The sequence below is a fragment of the Osmerus eperlanus genome, chromosome 3, assembly GCF_963692335.1.
Source record: "Osmerus eperlanus chromosome 3, fOsmEpe2.1, whole genome shotgun sequence".
NCBI lineage: Eukaryota > Metazoa > Chordata > Actinopteri > Osmeriformes > Osmeridae > Osmerus > Osmerus eperlanus.
In genome coordinates, this window is record NC_085020.1 from 14,674,682 (window position 1) to 14,692,162 (window position 17,481).

The window sequence follows — 17,481 nt, forward strand, 5'->3', positions numbered from 1 at the left end:
ACGAGTACACTGCATGGTGTAAATTGACAGACTTTGAGGAGACAGGGAGATTTTTTCAACAATTGTCATCATGGTTGAAACTGTATAGGTATGTACATATGTTTTCTCAGTAAAACAATTTAGTAAGAACAGAATTGTTTTCCCCCAGAGAGAATAATTGTGTAATTGTAATGAGGTAAACCTTATTATTTACCTTATTATTGCTGTTGCTTTAGTGTAGCCAGACGCGGATTCTTGAATGATGGAAGCTGTGGTACTTGAAAAGGTTTGAAGGCCTGAGGTGATTGCTGAAACATTAACATTTTATTAATGTTTTTTTTTACAATGTGGGCTTTATTAAAGTAAAAACTAATGAAATGTGCAATAAATCTTACCTGATGTGGTACTGGGGGTGGGAAAGTATTCAGATGTTGGTGTGGTTGAATGTACCAACATTTTAAAGCACAAGGATTAGTGTGCTGACGGGAAAGGTATTACACATCCCCTGTCGTGTGGGGGACTGGACCTGGTCGACAGTGGACGTTGATCTGTGACAGTCTGCCAAAGATGGATCTAGTCGCCAAGTGGACACCAGTGTGTGTGTATGTGTGTGTGTGTGGTGTGTGTGTGTGTGCGTGTAGTTGCCAGAAGGTTCTATGGGGAGATAAAATTGCAGAATCACATTTAATGGGTTAAAGTTGCCTAAAACTCATTCCTTACATTGTAGGAAATGCATGTTTTCATGTGTTTTGTATTTCACAGTCCATTCACTATACAAGCTATGACTTTTGTTTTTAAATGCATTGTTTAGCAGATAATTCATAGGTTACTTTATGTGAATAAGTATCGCATTATGGTGACTGTAATATGTTGACAACAATTCAACTGATATTTGAAATTGTACATCTTTTGTGTATACATGATCAATTAAAGTGTTAGCATCAGTGGTTGAAAAGTGAACTAATTGAATGTAATGATGTTGTTCGAATAGTCTTTGTATTGTTTTAGAAGTATGAAGATTATCATTAAAATCCCCCATAATAATTTTTCCTCCAGGAAAAGTATTTATTTCGTCAATGAGATGTAATAAATTGTCTTTGAATAAGTCAACATGGTATGTTTGGGGTCTGTAAAGAACTGCAGCGATTAATTGAAACTGTGGAACGTGGAAGACTAATGATTCTAGATTAGTATTACATGGTGTTTTGACTTCAATGTTTTGGTCAGTCTGACAATGTATTCCAACACCACCGTTTGCCTGATGTTTTAAAGTATCGGTGATAATGTTCATTGGACTGTAACAATTGTAACGGCTGTTGTTATAGAAGGTGAAATTAGGTAAAAGTAAATGTTCGGTTGGATAGTTTGGTTGAAGCCACGTTTCAGCCACACAAATGCACTGACACATCAATAAAGTGTTGTTTGCTTGCATGTTGTTAAAATGTGCATTGAGACTTTGAATGTTATGAAAAGCTATTGTGAATAATGGAGGGGTTGAAGGTGAGTTTTTTGAGATGAAGGGAGCCATTGTTGCAAGAACTTCTTTGATGTTGCTGTTACAATAAATCTTTGACTCGTTTAAGTCTTCAATTACTAAGCCTGACAGCGAAGACACACGACTTAAAGCTACATAAGCTTGTCCTGGTGCAAATATCTTTTTCAAGTTTACGACTGCACTTTTCACTGTAAGACCTTGAACTTTGTGAACGGTACGACCCCAGGCTAATTGTATTGGGTACTGACGGCGTATTCCACCATTGTTCGAGACTCTGTCCTCTACAGGTTTAATTATTGTGAGGTTTCGATGAGTATTATTTGCTGTAGTTATTTTAGCTCTTTGCAGTTGTCCAATTTTACTGTCATCAAATTCAACATGTATTTCAGAGGGAAAGTATTTGTCCGTATCAAACATGATTTGGATAACTGTCCCAAAAGCACCATTAACGAGTCCATCTAAAACGTCAATGTTTTTAGTCAGCATGATGCTCAAATATAATCATATACCCAAACTCACACTTGGCTTAAGACAACTATTAAAAACTTTGGTGTGGTGGCCATTCTTTCTTTCCATACGTCCTGTTTTTGGATTACGCTCAAAGTCTTGTGCTTCAATAGTTATAGCATTTGGGCAAATTGAATTGAGCATTTGACAGTTGTAATTGCAAACTTGTTTATTTGTAGCAAAAATGTGGAGTGCATTCGAGACTTCTCCTGTTTCACATTGCTTCAATATTTCAACGTCGGTAGGCAACATAGGAGTTGATTTTTGATGGACACGTATGCGATTTAGCAACTCAGCAAAAGTTGAATCTTTTTGTCTCACAACTTGTGTCAAATGTGCAATTTCAAAGTGATCGTTCCAAATGTTCAGTCCTGGCATATCACTGTACAGAGGTTTCCCTTTCACAGGCGGTAACTGGTAAAAATCTCCCACAGCAACCATACTAACTTTTCCAAACAAAGAATGATCTCCGGATTGTTTTATTTGTCTTAGTCTTCCGTGAATGTATGCAAAGAGTCTGTTGTCTACCATTGATATTTCATCAATGATCAGTAATTGTAAATTGGATAGTTTAGCTCGTAAAGAGTTTATCTTTTCCTCACCCAACGGCTGGTAAGGTAATCGCACATCTGTGCCAATACAAAAAGTGTTGTGTATGGTAGCAGCACCAATGTTATACGCGGCAACGCCAGTAGGAGCTGTTATTAGCACTGTAGTGTCATCAGGGTTTGTACATAGTTGCGCTAAAATTCGAGACAACTCATAATGTATGGCTTTAATCAAATGGCTTTTTCCTGTGCCCGCTCCACCAGTGACAAAAAGGTGTATTTGTTGTGGTTTTCGTCCCCATACTGTTTCTAAACTCCACTGACGTAGTTTGTAAAATATGCGCGCTTGCTCATCATTTAAAGATCTCATTATGTTCCATGCTGCTTCTTTAGTCATGAATGTTTTTCTAACTTCTATGTTACCAGTCATAGGCAAAGTTTCTGTCAGGTCTGGAATATTTTCTGAAATGGGTTGTAAATCAGTTTTATTGTGCATAACCTCCTGGGATTGTAAACATTGAAGGCGTTCCATTTCAGACTGGGGGCAAATCTGTGCCCATGCATCATCCAAATCAACCTGCTGTTCCATAATGAGTTGAGCATCATCTAGTTTGTCAGAATTTTGTTCATACAAGGACCTATTATTCTCAACAATTTCTTTAACTTTGTCTATGTCATCACTGAAGTCACGTACAATTCCAACATTGTAAAAATCTTCGTATGTTACAAAAGGATGTGGTTTCAACTGACAGTCTTCATAGTGGGGCAAAAACAATTGTAACTGGCTTTGATGATATTTTTCTGGATCTTTTGTGGGTGACAGTCTTGCATATCTAATAACAGCTGGTTCCGTGCGTGTTCTTTTTCTGATGTGGCCAGAATTGTCCTGAAGTTGAACGACACATTCGCTTGGATTAGCTGGGACTTCACTTTGACTCAAGACTCGATATTCCGAGCAAAACGTGGCAAGGCACATGTTTTGAAACAGTGGTGATTGTGGTCTATGTTTATACCTGTCTATCACACTTGTCATCCATATAGTGTTATGTTCATTGTTGTCATTTTGTTTTCTGTCTCGCAATACACTGAGAGGTAAACTCATGCGCATAGGGTGTTCTCCTGTTGGTATGAAAGTTACTTTGCGTGAGCATTCCTTTAAATGCATTCCAGTTAGTCGATATACTGCTTCTTGTGCAGACACTTCTCTATTATGAAGGTAAACACTGCCGAGTGATTTGAATGCAGCTTTGGCATCCAGATTGCCTTTATGTCCTTCTTTTTGTGCACAATCGAGTAACAATCCCATTTCTCTCTCTGCTTTGGATATATAAGAAATAATGTACACTACACAAGAATATGCATCCACAATGTACTGAATATCCATATTGGCATTCCAAGCTCTTAACAGGTCTTTGTTGAATTGGTTAATCCAAATGTCACCGGGCTTTCTTTTTAAAACAACGCTGGTTTTATTGGTTAGTTGTGAATTTGCTATTTCAAAAAGCAATTGTGAAATGCCGATGCTTTCAAACAGTTCCTCTGTCGATTCAAATGTTTGGTCACTATTTAGTAAAGCTGTTCTGACCATTTTCAACATCTTTTCAGCCACGTCTGGTGTCATCAGTTTTCTCAATTCGTCTTCCTCATTCATTGGTTGATGTGATTGTTCTGTATTGCATTGATTTTGTGCATAAGTGACATTCAAGTTTTCTTCAGTGTTATTGTGTTCTTGCATGGGCATTGCAGGGTCACGTAAGTCACTTTGAACTACTTGTGGTTGACTTTTTGCAGGTTGGACAATACGATCGATAAATGTTCGACAAGATGGGGGTCGTGGAAAGTTAAACCGACATTCAGTTTTTTTTTTCCTACAGGTTTTTGAGTGCTTAGTGCTATGTTTTTGCACAGTGTTTACAATCTCACACAGTTCATCATCATCTGATGATGGCAGTTCACAAGATACATACAGTTAGGTCCATAAATATTTGGACATTGACACAATTTTCATCATTTTGGCTCTGTATACCACCACAATGGATTTGAAATGAAACAATCAAGATGTGCTTTAAGTGCAGACTTTCAGCTTTAATTTCAGGGTATTTACATCCAAATCAGGTGAACGGTGTAGGAATTACAATACATTTTATATGTGCCCCCCCCCCCTTTTTAAGGGACCAAAAGTAATTGGACAATTGGCTGCTCAGCTGTTCCATGGCCAGGTGTATGTTATTCCCTCATGGGAGTTCGTTATTTCATTGACAAGGAGCAGATAAAAGGTCTAGAGTTCATTTCAAGTATGGTATTTGTGTTTGGAATCTGTTGCTGTCAACTCTCAATATGAAGTCCAAAGAGCTGTCACCATCAGTGAAGCAAGCCATCGTTAGGCTGAAAAATCAAAACAAACCTATCAGAGAGATAGCAAAAACATTAGGTGTGGCCAAATCAACTGTTTGGTACATTCTTAAAAAGAAAGAACGCACTGGTGAGCTCAGCAACACCAAAAGACCCGGAAGACCACGGAAAACAACTGTGGTGGATGACAGAAGAATTCTTTCCCTGGTGAAGAAAAACCCCTTCACAACAGTTGGCCAGATCAAGAACACTCTCCAGGAGGTTGGCGTATCTGTGTCAAAGTCAAAAATTAAGAGAAGACTTCACCAGAGTAAATACAGAGGGTTCACCACAAGATGTAAACCATTGGTGAGTCTCAAAAACAGGAAGACCAGATTAGAGTTTGCCAAAAAACATCTAAAAGACCCTGTACAGTTCTGGAACAACATCCTATGGACAGATGAGACCGAGATCAACTTGTACCAGAATGATGGGAAGAGAAGAGTATGGAGAAGGGAAGGAACTGCTCATGATCCAAAGCATACCACCTCATCAGTGAAGCATGGTGGAGGTAGTGTTATGGCGTGGGCATGTATGGCTGCCAATGGAACTGGTTCCCTTGTATTTATCGATGATGTGACTGCTGACAAAAGCAGTAGGATGAATTCTGAAGTGTTTCTGGCAATATTATCTGCTCAGATTCAGCCAAATGCTTCAGAACTCATAGGACGGCGCTTCACAATGCAGATGGACAATGACCCGAAGCATACTGCGAAAGCAACCAAAGAGTTTTTTAAGGCAAAGAAGTGGAATGTTCTGCAATGGCCAAGTCAATCACCTGATTTAAATCCAATTGAGCATGCATTTCACTTGCTAAAGACAAAACTGAAGGGAAAATGCCCCAAGAACAAGCAGGAACTGAAGACAGTTGCAGTAGAGGCCTGGCAGAGCATCACCAGGGACGAAACCCAGCGTCTGGTGATGTCTATGGGTTCTAGACTTCAGGCTGTCATTGACTGCAAAGGATTTGCAACCAAGTATTAAAAGTGACAATTAGATTTATGATTATGTTAGTTTGTCCAATTATTTTTGGTCCCTTAAAAAGGGGGGGGCACATATAAAATGTGTTGTAATTCCTACACCGTTCACCTGATTTGGATGTAAATACCCTGAAATTAAAGCTGAAAGTCTGCACTTAAAGCACATCTTGATTGTTTCATTTCAAATCCATTGTGGTGGTATACAGAGCCAAAATGATGAAAATTGTGTCAATGTCCAAATATTTATGGACCTTTGTTTTGTTTTGTTTCAACAATGCACATTTCTCTGACCAAGTCAGTTCATCAATAGGCACATTTTTATTTTGTTCATGACTGAGTGTTGTTATCATTTCAGGCCAGCGCATGTCAGCTGAGGAAAATGAACAAAACCATGTGGGGATTCCTAGTTGTCGTATCATAGCAAACAGATCTTTTTGTGCAGATTGCCAAAAGGGGGGTGTTCCACGTATAGGTCTTAAGAACTTGTAGCCTTCGTCGTTTTTTAACACTCGTTTTAAAGATTCTGCATCAGTTAACAAATTGGGTTGCTCTTTGTGAGTCAATTCAGTGCCTGAACCTTTGCGCATGGCAATTGAAACATTTGAAAGAACTTGTTGTACTTCTGATATGTACTGGGCATAGAATATGAAGTCTGTGTTTTTAGCAAATCTGCCATCAGCATTCAGTAAACGTGTATTTAAATATTTTGCCAGGGTTATTCTTTCTTTGCGAGGGTCATGAAAAGTAGGAGCTCCCGTGGGGTATAACATAGGAAAACATTTTCCTTCATTTGTAGCATCTTCTAACAGTTTAATGGGATGATTATTCTCAGCAGGGGCAACTGATAACACAGAGTCAAAATGTTGATCCAAAACTTCTTGTGCAATATCTACTGGTTGTAAACATGTGTCTAGAAACATTCCATGTGTTTGTTCAGTGTATGTCAACTCTTCTTCAGGATCATCACTTTCGGAATCATTTTCCGTTTTGTTCTTTTTTCTTTCATTAGAAACGCTTGTTGTATGTATTGACACAGCGTTATCACATATTTCATTGTTCTTATTTAAAAGTCCAACAGTTGCATCAACTTGAGATGGTGTGTTGGTATTATCGCATATTTCCATATGTTCATGATCACTGACTTGCACATCGTTAATTTTGTCCAGAGGGTTAACCCATTCATTATTAATGCTAATGTCATGATACCATTTGTTATTTAACTTTAAGTACTCCAACGCATTATAGACATGGTTTGTATGGACATGTTTATATTCATAATGCCCCTTGTATGTTAATTTGCGTTTTAGTTTAATTCGTAACATTAAATCATTTCCATCATTTCGTGGGAGCATGTTTGTTACTTGATCGACATTAGATGGAACACATACGACAGGTCCATGGCAACCATTTTGTCCGCCCTTTGGTAATGCCAACAGTTTCATAAAAGGAATATGTTTCGCTATTAAGTGTTGCTCAAGTGAATTTAAGCACTGTAGCTGAGAAGGAATGGCTTCCAAATGCAAATTGTTGGCTACACTTTCTTGAGGCATTCTACCAGCACCAATTTTACGGTGACATGTGTGACATATCCACAACTTAGACGATTGAATATGTGCAGTGCAGTTATTATCACAGTCTTCATTACAAGTCTGTAAATATGTATCTGTAATGCACTGTTTTGCCAAAGCAGCAACTGTTGGACTGGTTGTGTAGCGATCATGTTTACATTCAATGACTTGCTTTCGAAAAAGCTGGCTATGACAAGCTGAGCAAACAAATCGAGGGCCTTCTTGGACATTTTTTCTAAAGGATTCTATGACAAAATCCATGGAATATGTCAGATTTTTCTTATTGATATATGTTTGCATGCTTTGTGTTTTTACACTGCTTTGAAAGTATGCATCACAATTGTATTTGTTCTTGCTAAATTCTTTAACTTTAGTTTGAAAGTCTTCATCTTTTGTGTACTTTGCCTGACTGTATTCTTGCAGTTTAAAACGGAACTCTTCATTAGTTCTGTACTTATCTCGGCTGGATTGCAATTGTGTTTTTCTGTATTTCTCATTTGTCGCATACAATTTCTTTGCCAACATAATGCGATTTTGTCGGAATTGAATGTCATTCTGATATTTTTGCTTCTTAATGGCTGCTTTATCTTGTGATAGTTGTATTTGACCAATGGCTGTTGTTGATGGCCTTTTCCTCAAATGTACATTACACATTGGTACAGGGTTTTTTGCTTGACACAATGATGCACATGTACCTTCAGAATGTGTATCTGTTACACAAGTTACCAATTCATAATGGTTTCCATTTACATGGTTCAAATATATGGCATCGTCATTCGTTCTTGAAAGACTTTTGTACATGTTCCAGCGGTGTGAATTAAATGTGTAGATGTCAGTATGAAACAAATCTGCTGCCGTCATAATTTTTTAATTCAGTGCCCCACGTATTTGCATACATCATTCGTGAAGACTGTATGTATTGTTCTACAGAGGTGTATTCAGCTCTAAGAAACCTTTTAAATGTTTGCTCATTTTTCATTAAGTGTCTTACCACATGTTTGCGTATTTTCATGTGAGGGCTTTCATTGCCGCAAAGTGCCATTGCCAATGACCGGAATAAGCAGTTACCATCCTTTTTAATAGCTTTTGACTCACATGGATAACTTAATACAGTGTTTGGTTGAATTCTGGTCGACACATTATTATTTACATTTTGCAAATCTAACTGTGAACATAAAGCACTTTGATTAATACATGTTAAGGGATTAAACGTCCATGTCGGCAGAATCACGTCACCAATTACGACATCATTATTTTTACCCAGTTCATCAACTGTGTTGACAGCGTTGCCATATGTTTCATGCAAGTCGCATTTTTGAAATGTGTGTGTACAGATATTTTCTGTTTCTGTTGTTGCAGTAGCCCTACAGTCCACAACAACGTTCAATGTGCTACCAATACACTCACTATATTTGTCTACACTTAGATCAATACTTTTCATCGTTGAAAGTCTTTCATCACTAGTAACATTGATAGACCTATCGTTTTCACACAAGAAATTCTCATTTTGCAATGGCAATGCATGACTACACTCTGTTTGTGTTTCAAAAGTGCTCTCGGGAACATAAACAAATACCTCTGGCGTTATTTGTGCTTTCATGGCATTTGCATTGCGTTTCCGTGTACTAGACTTGTGTAGTGCTGTAGTGTTTATGTTGTTGCCGTCTTCTAATCTCATTGTAAAGCTCATTCCAGTTACCTCAAACGGTTTTCCAAAGGCATTCATTGAACTTGCAAGCCTATTAATGTGATGGCTGTACATATCCTCAAAAGTTTGAAAGAAACACACAACACTTTTTCCTGTTGGATGAAGAAGGCCATCATAGCTGCGTGCGTGGGAGTCAAATACTGCATAACCACTGGTGTGTTTAATAATGGCACAAGTACTTTTATTAATTGTCAAAAAACAGCTGTCATCTTCTAGTACTACTCTTTGCAGTGCTTCATAAAGGCTTATTGACATGTCTGCCAAATCTGGATCATAATCATGTACTCCTACTATGCCACTAAATGCTTGTCCAAGATTAATTGTAAAATCAACATTATGCAACACATGAGACTTTGGCAAATCACTTACCAAAAGATGAGTATGTTTTACCTGATTGCGGTTCTGCACTGACGTATAAAGCTCGTTTCCATTCACAAGAATAATATCAAGGTCACTACTTTGCCACGTGCACACATCTTTCAGTTCATTCATCAACATTGCTGTTAAACTGTTTGTCAGACATTGTACGCCTGCATTTTCTGCAAACATCACATGTCCTTGATGAAAAGATCCTTGTATATACCTGTTATGACAGCTTGGAGGCACGGTGTTGGACAGCTCACCACTGTTCATGTATTCAACAGAGTTTGTTGAATGACTTTTGATAGTTTTAATTTCATCAGGTATTACAATAGTGTACGTTTCAAAGTTTGCAAGATTTGTATCAAGTTTCATTTCAAAGTTTTCAGCGTTGCACAGTTTTGTACAAAAGTTTGCAAGGTTTGTATCAAGTTTTTTTCCTTGGTGACTGAGAGTTTCACCGTGAGAACAGTATGCCCCAATGGCTGCACACCTTATAGATTGCAGAGGCAGTGTGAACGATGCTCCACTGGTCCTTGAAAGAGACTGCGATACATTATCACAGCTCACAACAGGCACAGACTGTGAAAGAGAGTCACAGGGCCTAAAGATAGATGACCGAGAGGTCGGAAGAGGAGGAAAATCAGAGTAGGTGAAGCTTGGGGTGGGGGATGAAGATGGGATATCACAAGGGGTAGAGTGGGGATCAGTGGATAGAGAAAAATCAGACAAGGCGCTACATGTTGCAGCAGCAGCCAAGTGATGACGCCCTTTCCGCCAGTTCTTCTTCCTCGGCATCTGAAAAACAGGGAAAAGTTATCAAGTAAGGAAGAATAACTACACATCAGCAGTACCAGTCTTCATAAAGCTACATTGGTATATAGTTTTTCAAGTGTACATTACTGATATTAGCAGTGACATCACACATTTTTTTTTATTATTGCTCATCAAAAATATATGGTTATTTGATATGGGGCAGAGAATAAGTTTACAACTTTTCATACACATTGTAGTGCATAAATAAGTGACAGCAACTTCAAGACAATTTTATTTCATACAATACAAAACGGGAAAACATTTGGAATGCCATGGTCTGTATTTTGTCAATACAGGAACACAGTCCTCCAAGTTTATCATAAGAGGACAATTTTATTGATTAGCATGACATATGAAATTAGTAACATATTTATTAATACATGATTCAAACAGTAACTGTAGCCATCAACATTAAAATAGGTTCAGCATCAATCTGCATTTAACTAAGTAAGTAAGTTTATTTATAAAGCACACTAACACAGCAAAAGCTGACCGAGGTGCCGAACAGCACAAAAAAATTATAAAAAAGACACCATAAAATACATTGTAAAAACAAAATACACAGTCAATAACAGTTAAATAAGTAAAATCACAACTCAAGAGGTAGTGGGAACCCCTAGTGCATATAGGTGTGTTTTAAGTTTTATTTTAAATACAATGAAGGAGCCTGCCTGATAGAAAGGGGAAGTTGATTCCATTTAAACATTCACAAAAAACAAGCATTAAGGAAATCAAGTGAAGCCTCTGCTCACTGTTAAATGATAAACTGTATTTTGTTGTTATACTTTAACGACCCTACAGTTCACTTCCGAACATACATCTTTAACCCTAACACTTAATGCAAACAGTAGTCAGTTACTGTTACAACCCTCTTTGCCTAACATGGAGGTAATGGCAATGTGTGGAAAATGCACATTCATCACAGGGGAATAACAATGGAATGATGCCAAAGCAAAAGCAAATACCAAAAAGTATCTTATCTAGTAAACACATAAACTTACCTAGACTAAACATACATGGGGTGGCACCATTCCTTACCTAGTGTGTTAACACAGGTTCGCTGTGTGATGGTGTATGCCCATGAAGGGCAGCTTACCTATTCCAAAGCCCCGTGTGCAGTGAACAAACCAACCTAAAGCACAATATCAAAATAACTGGTCTATTAAAAGGGTTCACTATGAAGCAAACCATTCTAACAAAATAATAACAACATTTACAATGATTTCAACAAGAAGTCTCTCTGACTTGACAACTCTCTAAACAAGCAACTTTCCAAAGCAATCTCTGAAACAGCTGACCAGTGCGGTAATTTTATGTTGACAACTAAACCGCTGATTGGAAGTGCGCGGCTGATTGCAAATCACGAGGTAGGGAGACTGATAGCCAACCGCCAACAAACGCCGACTAGACCATACCTGCATGCAGCGAATAGAAAGAAAGAGGGGAGAAAAGAAAAAACACACAACCACAACTATACAGACTGAATTAGGACATTTTAAACATGGGTCCGTAACAAAGACGTTGTTAAAAATGCTCATTCACATTCATTTTTCTCAATTAATCTTATCACTTAAACACACTGGTTTAGCATTTTTTCCCACAAGGAAGTCTAACCTCAACAGTGGATCCTTGGTCTTCTGGAGCAGATATCCTTTTCCTTTTCATTAAATATTTCCTACCCATAAGTTAATTTCCTGAAATGCAATAATTCACCAACATTTTGACAATTTCATGCTCCAAACATTGTGGGAACAGTTTGGAGATGGCCCCTTCCTGTTCTAACATGACTATGCAACAGTGCACAAAGCAAGGCCCATAAACACATGGATGAGCGAGATTGGTGTGGACGAACTTGAGTGGCCTGCACACAGTCCTGACCTCAACCCAATACAACACCTTTGGGATGAATTAGAGCAGGGACTGCGATCCAAACCTTCTTGTTCCACATCAATGTTGGACCTCACAAATGCACTTCTGGAAGAATGGTAAAACATTTCCATAAACCTCTTAAACCTTGTGGAAAGCCTTCCTAGACGAGTTGAAACTATTATAGCTACAAAGGGTGGTCCGACATCATATCCTATGGTTTAAGAATGAGATGTCACTCACGTTCATGAGCGTGTAAAGGCAACCGAGCGAATACTTTGGCAATTTAGTGTATAAAATTGATACAAATATAAAATGTTATCAAGAGATGGGAAATCGTGCAGCATAGTACAACATGCCGATTACAAACGTATTGTAGCTCTATAGGCTTTCAATGGAACTCCTAAACGATCAAACCATGAACCCAAACAAAGCTAGCAAGCAAAACAACCATGGTACCATTGCTACTTGTTTAATGCTAGGTAGCTCTATCTGTGCAGCAAACTAGGCTACCTAGCTACAGTTTGGAAAAGAAAAACTTACGATGTGAAGACCGTCAGAAAAACTTGGAACGAACAAACAAAATTACATCAACAATGACATGTAGCTAAAGATAGAATAACCCAACCGTAGGTACGTACAGTACATACATTTGAAACGCCGTCCACAAAAGCAAAAACTAGCTTTAAGGGTTATAGCTTGCTCGGCATTTGTTTGACCTTCTTGTCTATTTGTTTGTGTATGGCCGCACTGCAACTACAATTCACTGAATCTGTCTTACTAATTAAACGTTGCCTTCTAATAAACGCCGCACCACAAATGATCATTGTGTAATACACGCTGCAGTGTTTAATCGAAAGACACATTTGGAACTCACCGTACTAATTTAAATTACATCAACAATGACATGTAAAAATAGAACAACCCAACCGCATAGTTACGCACAGTATACAAATTTCAAACGCGTCTCACAGAAGCAAGTATAATGTTAAAGATTTTACGACTTGCTAGCCTGTAATACTGTCTGTACAAAGAGATATCCTTAGCTCAGCTAGCCTAGATAGATTAGCTGCTATCCTGTTTACGACAGTATAAAAGTCTTCAAGTTATCATACGAATACAAACGCTAAAATACATGTTTTGTACTGCCATTGTAGGATCTTATTACTCACTGTCAAATGTAACAATGAAAATCTCTGAGGGCTGCAGGAGTTCTCCAACGATAAAATAAAATGGTCGTCTTCTTGTGCGTGTACCAAGCTCGCGCGTGTGTCAAGGGGCTCTGGCCCCTTGTGTGTGTGAGAATGTGGAGCACGCGCGCACAGGAGCAAAGGGAGAGAGGATTTGGGGAAACAGCCCTAGAAATTAGCCAAGCATGCATGTTTCAAATATTCACTAAAAATCGAGTTTTCATGTTACAGTCAACTTTTTCTCAGATTTGTGTACTCAACATTCTCAAGAGTCTTCATATGAACTAGTGATTGAATCAGAGTATCATTTTTTGGCCGGCGGATGTGTAAAGCATTATTTTAGCATTAGCAATAAATTCAATTTGCTTTATATCAATCATTTTTTGAGGTATGAAGTTGCCTTTGCACATGGTAACATGTTGTAGTGTCTTCCACGTGACATACCAAGTTTGGTGTTGATATCTCAAAGATTTGCTGAGATTTGACCAAACGTCCTGTTTGGTTGCTTTGTTGCAGATTTTGATTGGCTCTACCGGACAAACGGTTTTGAAAATCAGAAATCCCTACGATAACTTTTGTGAGGCTCAGTCTGGATATCATCTATGGCAATTTTGAAGAAAATTCGACCAAAAATGTAGGAGGAGTAGGGAAAAAACGTGTTTCCTTAATCTTTATTGTACAGACAAATTCAATATGGCGGCCGTTATAGCTTCTTGAGGCTTTTTTATTCCTCATGAGAAATAAGGCATATGTAATGAATTTCAGAATTTTGGGACTTATGGCCTGCAAATGGCATCAATTTGAAAATTGACATATTGGGGCGTGGCCTGTAGCGCCACCTATTGTCTCACATGGCCCATGTTTGGTATGGTAGTTACTAATGGTCTGCAGTTTCAACATGCCAAATTTCACAACTTTTTACGGTACTGGTCTAGGGGCTGCCATTGACTCCCATGGGTAAAACATAATAATAATACCACCAATAACAATAGGGTTCTCCTACCGGAGGAACCCTAATAATACTAACAGTAACAATAGGTGCCTCGCAGCGTCTCTGCTTGGCCCCTAATAACAATAACAATAGGTGCCTCGCAGCTTCGCTGCTTGGCCCCTAAATATAGCTGCAGGCAGCAATGGCGGGTTCCTCCTCGGCATTGCAAACCATTACAAAATTGACATGACACAGACATGTATTTCATACATGTACACAACATTTCAAGACAATTGGATCAATGGCTGATTTGAAGTCATTTTTTGAAATTCTTCACAAATTGTCACTGTAGAGAAATATCCATGCTGCCGACATTATGGGTTCTTGAGACTTATTTGTTCCCCATTGGCAATAAGGCATGCGTACCAACTTTTAGACATGTTGGACTGACAGGGTTAAAATGCCACCCTTTTGAATGTGACAACTTTGAAGCGTGTTGTGTCAGGCCACCTGTGCTCTGGTCAGGCCCATCATGCAGAGATCCATTCTTTAAAAGCTTTGATTACAACAATAACTTTATGAAAGTGAGGATACACTTCACTAAAGGAAGTGTGTAGGTTATGTACTACTACTGCTTGCTCTGCCCACACACTTTCCCCATCCATGCTGTTTCCCTCTATCCCAGCGCAGGTCATGCCAAGGCATAAATGCGGCAGCCGTATGAGTATTAGAAGTAGCCCAAAAAACATACCATACACAGTCACACTGTTTTCAAAACTGAAACTGGTTAGAAGACCATGGCTATTAGAACTCTACCTGAATTGAGCTCTCTCTAGAGTCTCAGTCAAACAACTGTGAAGAGTCATGTAGAGAACTGGACCAAGGTATAGCTCATGTCCAGCTGTTAGCAAGTGTACCTTGTGATGGTACAGCAGCTTAACAATACTTTGTCATGGTCAGACTCTCTGATCCCATTAAACTACACAACATGCACAATCAGGGTGACCAACAGTATTATCTTAAGTAAAAAACAATAACATTACACACATTTAAGTGAACGAACACAACAACTGAAATCCCTTGCACAGCTGTTGTAACCAAACTATTTTCCACAGCTATTTGCGTTTTTGGTGTGCACTGCATGCTGGGTACCCAAGGGCGCTGACGCTACAATATTTATTATCTAGCTGTCTTCCGGCTGTGTAATATGACGAGATGCTAGCGATGCAAACATGAAAGCTTGTCTCGGGGGGTCATGCATGTGATCTCACTACAAGCTTTTGATTACACGTGAGGACTGTTAGCAAAGTATTTCTATTCGTGTTTTGTTAGTGATTGAATGGTAATGTCAGCTAGCTAAAAACAATGTTAGTTAGCTTGGCTAAAATGGTTTTCATAGCAACAGATATCAACAAATCAGATCAATCTAACTTTATTCAGAAGGGGGGGGGGGTGGGAACATATAAACTAGAGGTGAAATGGTAGGCATTGTTCTGCCTTGAAGCTGCGTGCGCATCCTCATTGTTTGTAACCACCAACCCATCTATATGTAAAGATAACATCCAAGCTAGCAATTTCGCCAAATTTGACTGCAGATTTTTTACACCATATGTACTTCGTTATGGTTTTTGAGTCAAACAACTTGCTAAATGATTAAATGTCTGTTAAATGTCAAATCCAACTTTAAATGTATAAAAGAGAGAATTAAACCTAGAGGTTGAAAAGGCTACGTTTGTCTAAACTGACATGCACAAACTCAGAGCACTGAGTTTCAACATCCATGTACACATTTTGTCTCTATTTTTTACTCTACTCTTTAACGCATGACTATGTTTAACTTAATGTCAGCACCTCTCTGTCATCAATTGTCTCTGGAGTGGGGGATGGGGGCTTCTTATCCAACAAATTACATCCCTGAACTTTTAAAACATATCAATGGCCTACTACAATTGTAAACATCCTTTGGCCTTCCCATGCTGGGAAGAAAACTACAGTTTTTCTTTGATTAAACGTTGACCTTGAATAAACGCTGCACCAAAAATGAACATTGTGTAATAAATGGCACCTTCGATTAAACGCCTCCCCCAAAAAATCAGAAAACGGTTATTTAATTGGTTAAATTAAAACACAGTATTTATTACACAAGTAATTTACAAGTGTAGCATACTATTATCCCATGAAACACTGGCAGGCACAAGTGTCTTTCTTGCTACAGATTTATTTGAAGCTTTTTCTCCAAATCCACCATTAACACTAAACTCACGCTGTAATGAGAAAATAAAGACCACATTAGCTTAATATGAACATGCAATGACATGCGCAGCATGTAAATAACATTCACCAAAGTCAAATACAGACACAAAACAACATACTTTGTTGGCTGCATGCTGTAGCCTACACAAGGGAATAGAGGTTTCCTTAGATTGCTAACAACCTCTATAACAACCTTAAACTTATCACAGAGTGAATGTGCATAAAGCTCCAGGACCTGACAACATCCCTGGCTGTGTTCTCAAGGCCTGTGCTCCTGAACTGGCAGAGGTGTTCACTGACATCTTTAACCTCTCCCTGTCGCAGTCTGTCGTCCCCAATAGGTTCAAGGGGGCCACCATCATCCCAGTCTCTAAGAAACCATCAGTGAGCTGTCTCAATGATTACCGCCCTGTTGCCCTGTTGTGATGAAATGCTTTGAGACGTTAGTCAAAGACCACATTACATCCTGCCTGTCACCTGCATTAGACCCACTCCAGTTTGCATATAGGCCGAACAGGTCTACAGATGATGTTGTAGCTTTGGCCTTGAACACTGCTCTCTTTCACTTGGATCAGAACAACATATACGTGCGGATGCTCTTCATCGACTTCAGCTCCGTTTTCAACACCATAGTACCATCCAGGCTCATCATAAAACTACAGGACCGGAACATCAGTCCTTCCATGTGCAGCTGGACAGGACACAGGCAGTACGGCTAGGTAACATCACCCCACCAGTCTAACACTCAGCACTTGTGCCCCACAGAGTTGTGTGTTAAGCCCACTGTTGTACTCTCTGTTCACCTATGGTGTGCAGCCACAAACAGCTCCAACACTATCATTATGTTTGCTGATGACACCACCATTATCGGCTGCATCAAGAATGGTGA

At 38.8% G+C, this 17,481-nt stretch overlaps 1 protein-coding gene across 1 annotated transcript; it reads right to left on the reverse strand.

Annotated features, from left to right (window-relative positions):
* Window positions 1-473: 473 nt before the first annotated feature.
* Window positions 474-12,003, reverse strand: LOC134016947 (uncharacterized). Its single transcript, XM_062456193.1, is given in 8 exon segments — window positions 474-505; window positions 1,540-4,239; window positions 4,312-4,492; window positions 6,152-6,958; window positions 7,076-7,495; window positions 9,168-9,872; window positions 9,906-10,334; window positions 11,967-12,003. Coding segments are annotated over 7 exon segments (5,274 nt in total). The 5' UTR covers window positions 11,967-12,003.
* Window positions 12,004-17,481: the final 5,478 nt, after the last annotated feature.